The 16,912-nt window shown below is 38.7% G+C and overlaps 2 protein-coding genes across 4 annotated transcripts; one reads left to right on the top strand and one right to left on the bottom strand.

The window, feature by feature from the left end:
- The first annotated feature begins 1,654 nt into the window (after positions 1-1,654).
- LOC136262448 (ras-specific guanine nucleotide-releasing factor 2-like) lies at positions 1,655-11,515 on the top strand. Of its 3 annotated transcripts, none has more exons than XM_066056720.1 (21): positions 1,655-1,974; positions 2,171-2,280; positions 3,351-3,564; positions 3,614-3,700; positions 3,750-3,854; positions 4,400-4,548; positions 6,553-6,632; positions 6,683-6,876; positions 7,154-7,382; positions 7,428-7,582; positions 7,631-7,845; positions 8,891-9,165; positions 9,227-9,393; positions 9,724-9,836; positions 9,892-9,976; positions 10,024-10,118; positions 10,163-10,445; positions 10,494-10,573; positions 10,628-10,757; positions 10,836-10,904; positions 10,960-11,515. In XM_066056720.1, exons 1-21 carry the CDS (start codon positions 1,735-1,737, stop codon positions 11,038-11,040), a joined length of 3,156 nt encoding a protein of 1,051 aa, XP_065912792.1. In that variant the 5' UTR covers positions 1,655-1,734; the 3' UTR covers positions 11,041-11,515. The 3 variants fall into 3 exon arrangements, with proteins under 3 accessions (XP_065912792.1, XP_065912793.1, XP_065912794.1); XM_066056721.1 differs by lacking the exon at positions 1,655-1,974 and adding an exon at positions 2,034-2,070; XM_066056722.1 differs by lacking the exon at positions 1,655-1,974 and adding an exon at positions 2,095-2,115.
- LOC136262463 (chromatin assembly factor 1 subunit A-like) lies at positions 11,049-16,852 on the bottom strand. Its single transcript, XM_066056739.1, has 12 exons — positions 16,700-16,852; positions 16,592-16,645; positions 16,217-16,541; positions 16,107-16,167; positions 15,996-16,058; positions 15,813-15,950; positions 14,032-14,292; positions 13,773-13,856; positions 12,835-12,978; positions 12,542-12,785; positions 11,743-11,790; positions 11,049-11,689 (listed from the first exon to the last, which is right to left on the bottom strand). The coding sequence occupies exons 1-12, from the start codon at positions 16,755-16,757 to the stop codon at positions 11,163-11,165; spliced, it is 2,007 nt and encodes a 668-aa protein (XP_065912811.1). The 5' UTR covers positions 16,758-16,852; the 3' UTR covers positions 11,049-11,162.
- Positions 16,853-16,912: the final 60 nt, after the last annotated feature.

Genomic DNA, 16,912 nt, shown 5'->3' with positions numbered 1-16,912 from the left:
CACCATGTGTATTGTCAATTCTTGTATCTGTGTGTGTACCTAAGCTCATGCTTGTATGTGTGTACTATAAAGCATTAATTAATAAAAATAAATAAATTATGATGATGAAATCTATGATTTAGTTTTGTCACTTATTGGGCAAGAACATCAAACTTAACAGACACATATGGTGTGACAACTATTGTAGCTATACAAGTGTTCAGTTCATTAGCTCTCAAGCCATCTCGATGAGACACCTCAAGTGTCATGCAAGGCCTATGCTGCATGCGTGTGGTGACAATGTGTACAATAATCTGCTAAAAGTTACAGAGTTACACCATTCATGTGTTATTGACTCATGTATATGTTCAGAAATATAACCATGCACTAAGTTTAAACCCACCGTGACGTTTCCCCATTTGCACAATCAAGGTGTACTGCAAATTATCATAAATGAAGTACACAGCTATAACCTGACCCTTTTAACATATTGTCAAGTGTTGATGTTGAAAGCATGCAATCTTTAATCATTCTGTTATGTCCTGATAGTAAGATAGACTTTATATTATTAGGACACCATAGCGCAGATTTTGTTGCGAATGTGTAAATAAGTGTTGTTATAACAGCAACTAGCGCTACCTAGTCTCGCGTGGCCAGACCGCCTTTTCTTCGCACGGCGCTTATCGATTGGAAATTATAAGCAGGCGCTTATAATTTCCATTGGCAATCGATAAGCGCCGTGCGGAGAAAAAGCGGTATGGCTACGCGAGACTATACTAGTTACCTATGACCATTGCAGAGCCTGGCTATTCTTTTTAGGAAGCTATGCAGAGAACTTGTTTATGGCTATACTACATGATAGCAAGAGTTCATAATACTCTTGATGATAGTACAGAATGATTGGGTGGGGGTAGCTATGAGTTGTAGCTAGCTAAATGACTTTGGGCTAGTAGTAAAAGTCAGACTAAAATGGCACATAACATATATGAATTGAAGTGCGTGACTATATGTACACAGCTTAAATCTCCTTTACAGTTTAGCTAGCTGCTACAGGAATTTGACTATAAAATTGCATCTCAAGATCCAATCTTGAAATGGACATTTTCTGTCCACTATTTGAATCAAAAATTGTCTTAGTAACCTGTACTAGCATCTAGTTAGTCAGTCCACTAGCTCAGTATATTTTATTGATTTCAGACCTTAATTGTCTTATAACTAGTCTAGTTCTTGAGTTCTCCTGTATTGATCATGCAGGCTGAAGAACAAATATTTGAGCTAATTTTATTTTAATCATTCCCTTCAGCTCACTCAGTAGCTACTTCATGTCAATCATTTCTCTCAAACCATGATTCAAGCCATGATTGCCAATATTGCCACAGCTTTTTCAAAAATTCAGTTCCTGCATGGGGCCAAAACTCCCATCAGTCTTTTCTTTTGATTCACTGGCAGTTTGCCTCGCACTATAGTTGCCATTCAACTGTTTGGTCAATGCAAATTTTATAGGTTATAGCTGCTCCCCCGGTAGCTATCATGTTAGGACTAGCACTGCAAAAGTTTGTTTTTTTGTTACAGCATAGCTAACCCGAGGCGTATAAAGGATCTATGCCCGAGGCATAACCCGCCATATGTTTATCTATGGCTGCAGATAAGTATGACCACGTCACGTTAAGGTAACGTCACTTACAGTAATTACAACCAGGGTACAACCATAGATCACCACTCACCGACACATTCGCTAACACACTGTGGTCCAACATGAGAGTGGACGATACTCAACTGCTGTGCCTAGGTGAAAAGGCTCGCACTAATGGTGCGATCACTGGATTATTGATGAAAAAGTCAGGGGAGCCGAGAATTCAACGATGGCAGCGACGCTACTGTTGCATATATCGAAACATGTTGTACTACTTTGAATCAGAGCGTAGCCCTAAGCCCAATGGGGTAGTATTTTTGGAGCACTGCACCTGCCTGGTGGTACCGACAGCGGACGAAAAGGTTTGTTTACACATAGATAATATACTACGTATATACATATCCGTATAAATCCGTATACCATATCCTGGTTCTGGTCGCTGTCTCTCGTAGAATTAGGTATGCCCGTAGGACTTTTAGCTTGCAGACGCTTGACTGTCCAAAGTAGAGTCAAATGAATAAATAAATTGTTAATAGCTAGCTATGTTTTTTTCCCCAGCAATTTGCATTCTCTGTTGGCTTTGAAGGATTGGGTCAGAGGCATTTCCTCTTTTCAACAACTACTGCAGCTGATCGTACAGCATGGATGGATGCAATACGAAATGCTCGGTGAGTAGATGATGTAGTCATGCACTTGTCAAATTATACATATAGCTACTGTTGGTACATGCATGTTTCTGTGTGTGTGTGTGTGTGTGTGTGTGTGTGCGTGCGTGCGTGCGTGCGTGCGTGCGTGCGTGCGTGCGTGCGTGCGTGCGTGCGTGCGTGCGTGCGTGCGTGCGTGCGTGCGTGCGTGCGTGCGTGCGTGCGTGCGTGCGTGCGTGTGTGTGTGTGCTGATGTGTGCATGACTCAGAATGAGGCAGTGTAGCCAAGTGGTTTGAGTGCCAGCAAGGTTTAATGTTTCAGTTGATGTTGTTTCCTTGAACAAGAAACTTTACTCAATCTACCCAGCTGGGACCTGTGTCAACTGGAAAAGCAAGTGTCCACTCATGGTATTGTGGAACTTTGGGTTCTGTTGCCTACATACATGAAATTTGGATGGTCTTTCTGCTGGTTAGTATAGTCCTGCCTCAAGAGAATTTGCCTGCACATGCAGACTTGAGTGTCTGAGTGGTGCAACAATAGCTGTGGATGCCAGAGGCTTTGTTTTATGTGCGCATGTGTGTGAGGCAGCATAGCCAAGTGGCTAGTGCATCAGCCTGGTAATTGAAGGTTCCAGGTTTGATGTCCAATTATGCCAATTTGATGTTGTATCCTTGAACAAGAAACTTTATTGACGTTGCTTCAGTCTACCCAACTGGGACCTGGTGGCCCGGTGTCAACAGGGGAAGCAGCCCACCCAGCTGTAACATCAATGGGTACCTGGTGTGTGCTGGGGAAGCAAGTGCAGTGTTGGGATCATTGTGGAATTTCAGGTTCTGTGACCTCTCCCCATGAGACATAGACAGTCCTCCTGCAGGTTACTAGTCCTGCCCGAGGAGGATTAAGGCTCAAGTACCTGAGTGGTACACAGACATCCCAGTGCTGGTTTGCTGGGCAACCATAGCTGTGTTTCGTATGTAGCTGTGTTTTGCATGGCTGCCATAGGCCTTGCTTGCATGCATGTGTGGTCACTGTGTGTAAGTGCATGTGTGTGCGTGTGTGTGTTATAACTTACACACTCATCACCATCGCACAGAATGGGAAACATTATTGAGGAATGTGGAGAACTTCAGAGGAAAGTAGAATTGTTGGAGAGCCAGCTGGAACAGTTGCACAATGAATATACCACACTGCAACATACTTCAGTCACTAGTTCACAGGAATCCACCAATAAACAACCACCTTCATTTTTGAATAGTAAACTGGGAAGTGTATTATTGAGCAACACACTTAATTTTGAAACTCCAAAGGTTTGTTTCTTTCAATGAGTTGATGTAGTATAGATTATATATTTAACAGATTTTTCGCTCAACATCTTTGCCAGCTTCTTGTCAAATGGACGCAATGAGCACTAAAGTTGACAACGAAGTAGCAAAAATAAAAAAGGTTTTTAAATAAAGTTTTCATTACAGTTATGTAACATTGTATGCTGTAGGTACAAGGATATGTTAGAGGCTTCTTGCTGAGGAAGAGGTTTCACAAACTTGTTTATGATTATATCAAATCACCTCATGCAGATTCTAGGAAAAAAAGAAATCATGTTAGTCTTTGTGGGACAGTGGTGTAGATAAGGGAAACTTTGGCAGGGGAAAAGTTTGGCGATTTGCTACAAAGTTGCCAAAGTTTAACCTGCCAATTACTTGAAGTACCTAAGGTTGGCGTCTCCATAGATTTTCCAAAGTTTATTTCACCAATACAATTTAGTTGGCTATTCACCAAAGTTTACTCTCACCGAAGTTTCCCTCTATACAATAATAGGAAGACATAATTATATTTTAATAGAATAGAAATTTTATATTTTCTGTGTGTTTACCTCACTCATGCTTTGTTTTACCTTTGTATTAAGTGAAGCCTCTATATACACTTTGGAACCTGCATGTTGTCATAACATGGAGGCTATCCTTTTTCAGAAGTATAATAGTACAGAACCTCAGACTATAAAAACCTCAGACAGAAACTGTTCTTTGATGTACAGTATCATTCCTACAATAGCACCAACCAAGAAACTTATCTGGCTGGCTTAAGTGTTCGCTCATTATGTTGTGTACTATGTGATAAGCTACAGTGGTTTACTATCATTTGCAGATCATGTGGTCAATTTTAAAGTCAGAAGAAGAGTATGTTGAGCATCTCAACACTTTGGTCAACCAGTTTCAACACTCTTGTGAAATAGCTACCACCTCACGCCATCCTCCCTTATCAATGGAGGCCTGTAAGAGGATCTTTAGAAACTGGTTAGTGTTGTAATGAAACCACGAATCCCCAAATGTGTCATGTAATATTGAATCTTACATATTTGGCAGGTTTCTAAGTGTGGTTGACACATGTGAACAGAAAAGGTGTAAATTTTTACCACTATAGACACTACTGGATGATGATACAGAATAATCAATGCAAAAACCATTGAGTACATGTTTTACGTGGCTTGTAAAAGTGCATGAGGGTTTACTTCTTGCACTGTTTTTGTGTTTTAAAATAGGCCCTGTATTAAACAACTAAAAACCTGTGTACCAGCTGCTATGTTAATGGTCACACTTACTTATGACTCATCGCCACTTCTATATGATTAATGTTTCTTACATCCACTACACACATTTGTACAAGCAGAATTTTTGAAAAGATGAGTGTTTAATGTTATGTCCAATTTGTTTGTTAGTAAAATTTTAGTGAAAAGGTATTCTTCAAATGGCTATATGCTTCTATATATTTTGGAGGTACCAAAAAATCGTTCCGTTCCATGTTTTGAATGGGTCATTCCATCCCATTCCATTTTGTGGCCAATATCAAGGGTTTTGTGTGTAGCCATAAAAATGCACATAAACTTGTCCAGGCTAAGCCTCAAAAGTGCACATAAAATGTTGAAAAAGATTTGTCCAGAGCTGAAACCAGACCTCCATACCTAACTTCCAAACCCAAATAAAATTCTGTTTACTCAATACAAAAAGTTCATAATTTTGTTAAGGCCATACCTATATTTGAAAATTTGTTGCTCGGATTTATTTACAACAAAATGGCTCGGTCGGTTGGCAAAAAAAACAAAAAAAAACAGCTAGCTAACTATCTAGTTTTAGACATGTTTATGATTCTAGTTACAAGCCACATACTATTTCAAAATAGATCAGTAAGTCACATTAAAGAAACTGTATACAGACTTGTCAAATCCCCTCCAGTAATTATTAATTATAAACAGATGAACATAGCTAGTAGTTCAATGAGCACTGATGTATTGGAAACTATCACAGATTTTCTTAGCCAGGGGTGAGTGATCTATACACTTAGCATTATAAAATTGTAGCAGCTGACTGTTCTATTAGAGTATCTCGATTTTCTAGGTGTCACGTAATCTAATCTTTTTTCTTAATTAAAATCTGTGGGATCGGTTGGGTCCGAGCCACAACTTTTCAAATAGGTATGGCCTAATCTGCCAATGGAAATTCTAGAACATTCTATGTGTGTCCTCATCCTCGCAGACCCATTATCCAGGGTGACACTTATAAGTGGAGAGGGTGTTTATAATAGATGCCAGCCTGGAGAATGGGTGGGTGAGGACAAGCAAAAGTCCTTGAAAAATGTGCATTCTATTAGAGTATTACAAAATAAGTAACAGATATATAGTCCAAATAAAATCTCTCTCCTCCAAAATCATCATTGTGCCTGTAAACAGGAGGCCCAAAGCCAGTTTATGGCTGGATTTGGGGGTATTTAAATCATAAAAGGAAGTGAAATCTATGCAAAACAGCTAAGCTGTAGAAAAAAGGTACAGCCTTCAAAAGCCTAGGTGAATAGAGCAAAACCAATTAAGGGTGGCAGCAAAGAAAAGGCTGCAATGATGTTAATTCCAATCCATGCACCTGGCCATTATTGGCATTAACCAGTAGAGATCTCAGGGTTTGAATGATTAACACCTCTTGCATAGAGTGTTTACTTTCTACAGCACAAGACTAAAAGTATTAAGGCTCAATTATCATTGTTTACTGACATGGTGGCATGATATTATAATGTCAGAACAAATTTGTTTACACTGTCACCAGAATTACCAGAGGACATAACTTATAACTATACAAGTGCTTATCACCTTATCTGTTTAGAAGTGGCTTCAGTTTCTTCTCCTTGTGGTGACTTTATGGCTGAACACTGCATGTATTCCAGTTATGGGTTCTACCAGTTCTTACTGCTCTGTTATAATCATTTAATATTTTTTTCTGATTGCTTTATTAGAATGCTTAATTTGGTTTTAGTGAAATATTGTTGTTGATTCACAAGATCCTACTTCAAGGATTTCACCAACGAATTGCCAAATGGCCTGTTGTAGTTATTAGTAAGTTACTAGTAGTATATCAAATGATAGTTAATTATGGTGTGTCACAGGTGACCTCATGGAGCAGATGATACCAATGATGTCCTGTTACTCAACTTATGTTCAGGATCATGTACATGCCATTGAAACTTACTTTGAAGTCAGCAAGGACTCTAAATTCAAACAGTTCTTGGAACACCTTCACTCTAAACCTGCTACCAAGGGACTTTTGTTGTCAGAATTAATAGCAGTTCCATTAAACAGGGTTAGTCTTAGCAGGAGCACAAGGTACCTTGTTACTCCCTCTATACGCACTGAATACGGATACCTCATTACTTACCAAAATTAATGCTGTTTATAGGACATGCATTTTCCTTTCAAAAGTCTGTGAAGCTATAAACTTTGTCCTTGAATGTTATTTTATTCATTTGACATATTGTTCTATGTATTACATAATGACTGCTATATTAAATACCAAGTGGGGTCTGCTGGCAACTTGTACCAACATTCAAAAGTGTTACTTGTGGTCTTGTCTTCATTAGATTACAGTAAATATGGACAGTGCCCGGCAGCTACTAGCCCATACTCCACCAGAACATGTGGAGTACACTTCCTTACAGTCTGTGGTTAAAGTACTGGAGCAGTTGCACAAACTGGTATGTGAGGAAGTGTCTTCAACTAGCAATATTCGTCAGACGCTTGAAATTGAGCGCAGGATCATTGGTGGCTGTCCTGCTTTACTTGACAAAGAACAAGTGCTTGTTCGAGAAGGTCTGAACAATAAATTTGAGAGTTGCTTCCTATTTTTACCATTAGGTGCTCTCAAGCTGGTGAACACTAGCAAATCAATGTCACCCACCACCAATCGTAGCAATAGTAATGCAAGGGCCTGCATACTATTCTCTAAACATCTTCTGATAATTACAAGACATGTTGGATTCCGATCTTCTGCCCAATATCGTCTCATGAAGGTAACAAATTGTGTAACTCATTTCTCTTGTAGACTAGTATTGTTCCAGGATATTGGTGTTATCCCATTGGCCAAGTGTAGTCTTCAATCTGATTCATATCTTCGAAACTCTAAAGTCTTCACTCTCATGTGTTCTACAGAGCAACAGCCAAACCTGACCATCTCACTAATGGGAGACACAGTTAAGAGGAAAGCTGAGTGGGTGGCTGACATCAGTCAGTGTATTGCCAACGAGCGTCACTACAAAATGTTGGCAGATATCAGGTAACCGTTACTGCAAAACTCTAAATGTAATGTTCAACCCTAACCCTAATTTTCCATTGACTTGATGTAGCAATAAATTCATTACTGCTGAACTAATGAGCAGTCACTCAAATTAATAGCTACAGTATTTCTAAGATAGTCCTGCCTATGAGTAACATCAACAGGAAAGAACTGTACATGTTCTCAGTCTGTAGAATTTGACCAATGAATGAGTGTATGTATAGGAAAACAGCCTGTACTTTATCATAATAATTCAAAAACTATCAACTTTCACACATAGATGTGTGTGTACTTTATTTATAATAGTAGAAATTTCCCTTACATACAATCCTAGTGGGAAAGTTGACAATTTTCCATAAACAACATTCTGATGATGTCATGACACAATATTATGAGAAAATCTATTGAAAAACATGGCAGGTGTGTTATTGTGGTCATCTGAAAATGAGTGATTTTGTTTCATAATGCTATATAGCACTTTGTTCTGCCAATTCTCCAGCAGCCTCTAATATTAAGAGAAGGATTTTTTCGTTAATATAGTTTGTCAATGGCCTTCAATTCTATGCTAAGATTCTACTTGCACTAGCTGAAATGCTATTAGTATTTTCAAAATGAAGGCATAAAATTGGTGAAAATGTAGCCTCTCCTAGGTGGGGAAAGTTACATGTGGGAAAAATAGCACTCTACTGATTACTCTGTACACTGGCAGAAAAGTTTCATGATACTGCTGTAAGGCATGTAGCTAGCTATCTGGTGTAAATATTTTGTGATTGTAAAATTCATAGTTGTTTCCCATCTATGGTATACTTTGACAATTATTTACTGAACCCCTGAACAGTCAGATGAAGCCATTGTCATATAAGAGCAATATTAACTACCAATAATGGCTTCCCTGCTCAATGAAAATAAAAATTGGTTGGCAAGATACTCTTAGCAAAGATCAAGCTCTGGATAAATAGAACTGGCATTTAAAAAATAGCCTGTCTTGCTGGGTTAAGGTATCCTGTTTGTTTCAAGTCAAGTTACTCGTTTACTGTGTGTACAGTTCAGGTAAACTGGTGGAGATAGACTCTAACAAAATCAAATTCTGTGACTACAAAACTGGCAGGGAACGGATGGTCTCCTCAGCTAGTCTGGACTCATTGTTACAACGACTGACCACCGTAGGCTACAGTGGAATGACATTCATCAACACATTTCTGACAACACTTCCATTGTTTACTGATACCCACACTGTAATGGATCACCTTGTTGACTCCTATCATCAGTGTCTGAAGCCATCTCTGACAACTACTGAATCTGTCTTTGCATTGGCCACATGTATGTGTGTAGAGTATAACTATGCAATGCTTACTAGAATAATGTTGTTTTGTATTTTCAGTGTCAAGGAATCAGAATGCCTCAGACATTAATATTGGTTCATCATTAACATTGAGTTCAAGTGGTCACCATTACATAACTTCTCAATCTGCTACACAGCCCCCCAAAAGGCCAACCATTTCTGGAGTCTTCTTTGTATTGAAACACTGGATATCCAAGTACTATTATGTTAGTTACATTTCTATTGTTAACCCTAACATGGACAATGTAGTGTGGTTGTGTATGTGCTTCAAGTTACGTTAGTACAAATTCAATTGTTTACAAAGTAGATATACAATGTTGTGAGTCACTATGCATTGTCATGACATTGTGAATGTGGTCACTTCCAAGAATTTACACTTCCACTTATTGTCCATGTGCTCTTGTTATTATAAGCACATAATTCTTGTCTGTGCATATATTTGAACTGTTAGTATATATAAATAACAATTGTATTGATGACATGAAAGAATATTAAAAGTGTATACAACCAATACTACACACATTGTCTATTAATAGGATTTTGAAGGTGATGCTAATTTGCTAGAGAAGTTACACACTCTAATTAGTAAAGCAGAACAGAATAAACTGTTGATTGGTGGAGAACAGAAAGCTCTTGACCATGTTAAAGAGTTTGTATACCCTACAGTGATTTTATAATATTAAAACTGTTTGTCATCCTTGTAGGTGTTTATCATCAGTTCAAAGTGAAGATGTTGATTCTTCTCAGAATGTAATAGTAGATTTGTTAAAGGATCAGGATAAAATGGAGGTAAAATATTTAATCATCTGTAACATTGTTATACCTCCTCTCTACAGTCATCACCTCGCTGGTTGTTAAGTTTTAATAGTGTAGAGGTTGCTCAACAATTGACTCTAATAGAACAGTCATATTACATGCATATTGAACCAAGGTCAGTAATAAGACTCAGTATGATATCTTACCCTAACATTACAGAGAAGTAGTCACTAATGCTTGGTCAAAAAAGAACTGTCATGACATTGCTCCTAACATCTCTCAGTTCTTTGATAACTTCAACCGGAATGCATATTTCCTGTGCTGGTTCATTTTGTGCTTCTCTCAACCTGAGGAGCGTGCCAGAGGACTGGAGTATCTTATGGAAATAGCCCAACATTGTCTAGCAATAGGGAATTTCTCTACCTTCATGCAAGTAATGTCTGCCATTGAACACACATCAATTTGTAGATTGAAGAAGAGTTGGTGTTATGTGAGCAAGCATGTGAGCTGTGTATTTCTTGTGTTGTCTGCATGATGTAGCTTTTAATAGGCCAAGTACCAGTTACAAGAACTCAAGAAGATATCATCAACTGATAACAAGTTTAAGGCACTACGAGATGCCACTAGAAGGTTCAGCTACATTAAGGTTGTCACATGTTACCTTATATACACACCCTTCAACAGACATCCTCTACCTTGTGTCCCCTACCTTGGTCCAATGTTGAATGAGTTGGTTGTGTTGTCTGAAGTAAACAAGACCTACTTGGAGCCTAAAGATGGCATAGAGCAAATAAATTTTAACAAAATGCACCAGGTAGGCTGTCAACAGTTTTGTCATCTCAGGTAACATGTTTACCATCATGTACAATTATGTTTTTGGTCCATTTTGTAGCTCAACCACACAATATCCAATATACTACACTATTCACAGGAGCTATATGAGTTTGAATACAACCGAGATGTATGTTTGTGTTTCACTAGTTTATTGCGTTGTGATTGATTTATTGTACTCATAGATACTGAAGTCACTACTCTGGGTAAAAGAAGTAGACGAAAACATGTTGTATAGTCTTTCAGAACAACTGGAGGCCAAATAGATAAGAGATTTGTATTACTTGTTTATTTTTGAGCTTTTAATACAGAGTATTGTTATATCAAAGATGTGTACACATACGCAAAAAAAATTTGAATTACGTTCCACACAATAATACATTGTACTTTATGTTTGAACCAATAAAACATGTTGTGTTTCAGTTAGTTTTAACCGTTTGTTGGCAGGGGAACCACAAGGACTTTCATCTTGTTTGTTGACCTGTGAGGAGACCGGAGAATTGCTTGGTTTTTGAGGTAAGAGATGGTTTTCTTTTAGATGATGAGCTTGAATAAACTGATTATTGTTATGATATGATTGTACTACTGGACTACTTGAGGACTTGGTGTGATCTGGGGGAGACTTGGTAGCAAACAGGGTAGAAGATGAAGGTGACTTTGCTGCAGCGTATTTCTTTAAAATTGTCTCATCCACTTGCCACACTCGATGAACCTTCTTTGCTATTTGACTGATCTTCATTTCTAATTGTCGTTTGGAGATACCTGATGCTTGTTCAAAATCACTGTCACTGCAACTGTCCAACTGAATGCCTTTTTCTGCCAGCATCTTTCTGCCCCAGTTAATACGAAACTTCTTTATGGTTCTTTCCAATCCAATACTGCTCCCTTGCAACAACTTGATCAAGTCACTCATTGCTGAGAAAGAAAATGAATGTAGAACACAAAGTCTTGCAAGCAAGGTGACTCACCTTCTTCTGGAACTGGCTTCTTTGTGATCTGTGGAGACGGCTTGAGAGCTAACAAATAATAATGTTTACGTAAAATTTTATGTGTAAATCTGTCAAGTTACAATATTCTGCAACAGACCGAAATATGCCTTGTATTCTGTTTAATGCCATCCATGTTTATTTATTTGTCAGATCAATAACTAATTTGTCACTACACCTACTAAAACACAATATCATTAGCAGGACAAGTTGTAGGAGACCTGTTTACAAATTGTCAACAAGAAAACACACTTCACCCTTAGCAACAGCTACCATCTATATTGTGTACGTAGAAACACAGTAACTCATTTCTGCATAATTATGCACACCAATATATGGAAGGCCCTGGTGTATTACTCTTGCACCTAACAGACACACCAGTTGACAGTCTTGTATTTGCCTATTCCCAACATGTACAGGACCTGTACAGCATGTGTTAAGTTTTATATGCTGGTATATACCATAAACAAGAACATCTACACACATAAACTGAACATGCCCATGACATGTGCACAACATAGACAGGAGCGTGCTGACAACACACACTTGCTCAACAAGCATGACCTTAAGGAATATTAACACATAAACAGTATCAAAACAAGCTGTATTTTCTGTTAAGGATTCCATCAAACTTAGATACTGGAGCACCTTTAATATAGTAGCTGCATTTGAGTGGTGCCACGATTGACATGCCGAAGCATTTAACCAAGTAAATATGAAATATGGCCATAATAATTTAAGTGACTATTCTAGTCTATGTGATACACTGTACATGGCTTACCAGCTGACTTGACAGCTTTGGGGGTTGTTCTGACATCAGTTGCAGCTTTCTCTGGCTGGTCAAAATTGATAGTTACAGGCAGGGCAGTCAGCAGCACAGCTTGGTACTGTAGCAGCGCATCCTTCTGTGTTCCAGGCCCTGTCCAGTAGCAACCAATACAGAATGGTTTCAGTGGCTGACACTTGCGAGCAAACTCCATCTCCCAAGCCTTCTCTTTCATCTTCATTTTCTCTTTACGATTCTCCTACAAGCAATGATTTTCACAAGAAAATTGTCAAGATGTTTTGACCTACCTTTGGTGATGTATTAGGATCACCTGATCCAGTAATGAGGTCAGCTGACTCAGCTGCCAGATCACCTTCATCATCAGACAAGTAGCCATGAGGGACAAGGAAGCCATCTTCATCATCTTCTTCCTCCATGTCTTCTCCTTCATCCTACAACACACCATGATCAAGGATACAGCTTGACGATATTCAAACTTCTAAGAACATCACATTTATGATTTCAGAAAGCACTATTATTGTCAATTTAATAACCTCCCCAAATTCGTTTAACCTGCTCTCTCTTGTCTGCACACTCAAACCTTATTATGCAGGCAAGACTAGCTTCCATACTGGACCTTATTGTTTTCAGTAAAGTGCCCACATGGACAGGTCTATCTGAACCATAAAATAAGGAGTGCATAAATAACTTAAACACATTAGAACATCGAGTAGTCTACTCACAGTTTTTGAAAATGTTATGACATAACTACTGTGGTTATTCAAGTAAATGCTGCAATCTGATTGGCTTATCCAAATTCCAACAGAATTGTGGTCCATGTTCACCACACTCTTCCACCTAGGTGCTTATATAAAGGGTGTGGCCTGTAAGACTATACTATTGTTTAGACAAGCATGACATGTGATCCAGCAATGAGCTCATCATCCTTGGGTCATCAGCTGACCCCTACACACTAACCACTTGACCTCAACACCACCCATAGGTCATCTCTTAGTACCAGCCTACTTCCTGAGTCATCATGAGACATGGGAGATACTACAGTAGACACACAGGCTCTTTAAATTGGAGGCAACAAATTGCTACTATTACGCCCATATACAATTTGTATCCTGAGAAGTTTCCAATTGAAAAATTGACTGTAACAAATGCCCGTACATTTGCAGATATGCATACAATAGTTTATGAAACAAATTTGTCTGTGAAACACACACAAGGAGACACTTACTCCACTGGGACAATCAGACAGGCTCTCTCCTGGTTCCTCTTCTTCCCACTCTTCATCACTATCTACTGTGTAGTCCAGTAGTGACTGCAAGGAATTATCCAGTAAATAAAATATGCCCTAATCGCTATGTAATTCTGAATACATAAAAATGCACAATATAATTCCTGAAATAAAAGCATATCTAATTCTAAAATACACAGATAATTCTGAAATAACAGTGCGTCCCAGGACAGGTTAGTTTATTTAGTAAACAACTTACCTCATCTTTCTTGAAAGGGTTTCGTGGGCTGATAACTTTGGAGAGTTTTTGGCATGTTCCATAATAAGCTGGACGATAGTTCTCACAGAACTGTAGCAGCTTGAACTTCACTTTTAGCTCGTCTTTTTCTTTATTGCCCTTTTCATCAACAATGATGATGTCATCATCTTTGAATGGTCGAGCCTTTGGCGAGAAATTTGCTCTCTTTTTGATTTGCGTCCTCTTGTGATTAGTAATATAAGAGCTGATGAATTCTGGTTCCTGCAAGAATTTAAGGTGTGTAAACAAGTAGTGTGCACGTGCACACACACACAGTGATTAGATACAAAATTCCTACCCATCTGTTGCGTACACTAGAATGTGTGACAATTATATACCAGTTACATTTTCATTTAAAAGCAATTCAGACATTAAAGTACTAAACACACTGCACTATATACATAATTGACATGCCCAAATTAGTAGTGTTAACAAGACGTCACATTCTTGACTGATCACATCCTTAAGCCGAGACTAAACTAACTAAATACCTGAATATTTCACTGTGGATTTTAATTACACCACAGTTGTCACTAAATACAATTCTTCCAAGGACCAATTGATTGCCACTATAGAAAAGCAAAGGAGTCTAGCTCCTTATGCGCTATAAAGGTCTGTAGAGAAACAAGAAAAAACAAGCCATAGTCAGCACGTTTAGACACACCACACCCCTTCAAGCAGGTAACACACATAACACAGTAGCATACGCCATACCTTCAGTAGTAGCTGCACTTGAGTGGTGCCACAATTGATTTCAAAAATAAAGGCTTAAACATCACTTTCTAGCATTGAGTGGTGGCTGATTTCATGTATGACGTTATTATAGGTTTAGTAGAACAAAACGGTTGGGAGCATGGCGTGTCTCACAGCATGTTGTTGCCTAGTCTGGTACTGCTGACCCTATTTAGGCACTTATAAGCGCCCCAAAAATAGGGTCTGGTCTGTCTAGGATCAAGGACTTGTGCCACCGTTATTGAAAACTGGTGCATCCAATCAAATCGCAGTATTGCCAAATCCATTGTGGCTGCACGGCGTGAGTAAATACTGGGACCAAAGTCACAAAAGGAAAGTTGCGCGAGTTCTTTTTGTGTCAGGGTGAATAAACCGGGATGATTTTCCATTTAACATTATTGTGTAATAGACACCTTCCCTCAGAAAGTAGAAATATCGCCACCACATCAACTGCCCATAGAAAGTAACCGATTGAAATCCTTAAAGCATCACTTGTCATGAATGGATTCTTCACTATTCATGATCTCTTAATGTTTGTTAACGTGAGCCGCAGTGTAATTACGCATTCCTAAGCACAAGTCCTGAATGCTAGATAGACTAGGGGCGCTTATAAGTGCCTAAATAGGGTCGCCAGACTAGTTGCCATGCTGTAGAGTGTAGTGTGATGTGGCCAGAAGCAAATTTTGCTTGGAATATATTCACATTGTATCCTACTCTGGGCCAACCTGTGCCAGCAATCTCATCTTGTCCTGCCGTGCTTGGTCCGGTTTGGTACAGCTCAATTGATTCATACTGCAATACATTTCAAGCCATGCCAGGGTGTAGTTAACAAAACTAGGAGAGATCATTGAAGTTTTTAAAATTGCTGCTTTTAATCTATTGCATTTATTGATCAATATGGCGGCAAATCATATATACTTGCATTATTAGCGTTCCAAGCTGAGAAGCTTTGGCATAAAATTTGCAACACACAATCTTTTGTTTGATAGCAGATAAGAGAACATGCTAACCTGTAACTTGATGGTGTCATCAAATGTAATTTTGCTCTGCATTGGTGACGGTGACTTGGCCAACGTCATACCAGGTTGTACTGGGAATGTTGGAGCCCATCCTGTTGTGTCTTGCTTCTTAAGACTAGGGCTGCTTCCCTGTGAGGCAAACTAGGAGATATTGCATGTGCAACTGCCCCTTACCTTTGTATTGGATGGTTTGAAGAACTTTAGAAATTGTTCCCTCTGAAGTTGTTGAGCTTTCATCTATAAATAAAGCTCACCACCATCAACACTTTGTACATGTGAAAATACCTTTTCTGACTGCTGTCGTAATCTCTCCTCTTCTTTCTTTCTCTTTGCCTCTCTCTTAGCACTACATAATCTACATCAGCACAGGTTTGGACCATAAATCACCTGCTGACCTTAATTCAGCTTCTTTCTTTTCCCTCTGCTCTTTCCTTTCATCTGCTTTTCTCCTTTCAATTTCCATATTCAGCAACTGAGTGAGTTGCTTCTTGTCCAAAGTTATTTTAAAATTTTCAGCTGGTGGCGACATTATCATGACATCATTGTCAACCTTCTTTTGATCCGTCTGCGGTTTTCCATCATTATTCGAGACTACTTTTGTGGTCAGTAGCAGAGAAGTTGATGATTTCACTGCATTTGGTGTCAAGATGGGTCCATGTTTTGGTGTGTTATCAACAAAAGTGATTTCTTGTGCCAAACCAGAATTGAAATCCAGGTGACCTGTATTTTTAAACATCTGCAAACAAGTTTATTAGTATTTCGATACTCACGTTGTTTTAATGAGAAATCGTCTAGTTTGGGTGTATCATCTTGTGAAACCTCGGCTGCAACAGCACATTAACAAAAGGATCCTAAAATTCTCGACTTATTCGCCTTACCTTGAAGTTTCACCGTCAGCGGGGTAGAAACATCTCGCACACTCTTGCCAGAATCCATCGTGGCAACTTGAAAAATAAGGCAAATTTCGGGCGTTTGGCGCCAAATTCATTACACGCATGCTCAAACTTTGTTGAGGGATACCATCACGTGATCTATTAAAACCAAAGTGTGTTTTTATAGCAATTACATAACATCAATTATGATGTCATTGC

The sequence above is a fragment of the Dysidea avara genome, chromosome 7, assembly GCF_963678975.1.
Source record: "Dysidea avara chromosome 7, odDysAvar1.4, whole genome shotgun sequence".
In the NCBI taxonomy this organism is placed as follows: domain Eukaryota; kingdom Metazoa; phylum Porifera; class Demospongiae; order Dictyoceratida; family Dysideidae; genus Dysidea; species Dysidea avara.
This window is presented reverse-complemented; position numbering and strand designations above follow the sequence as displayed.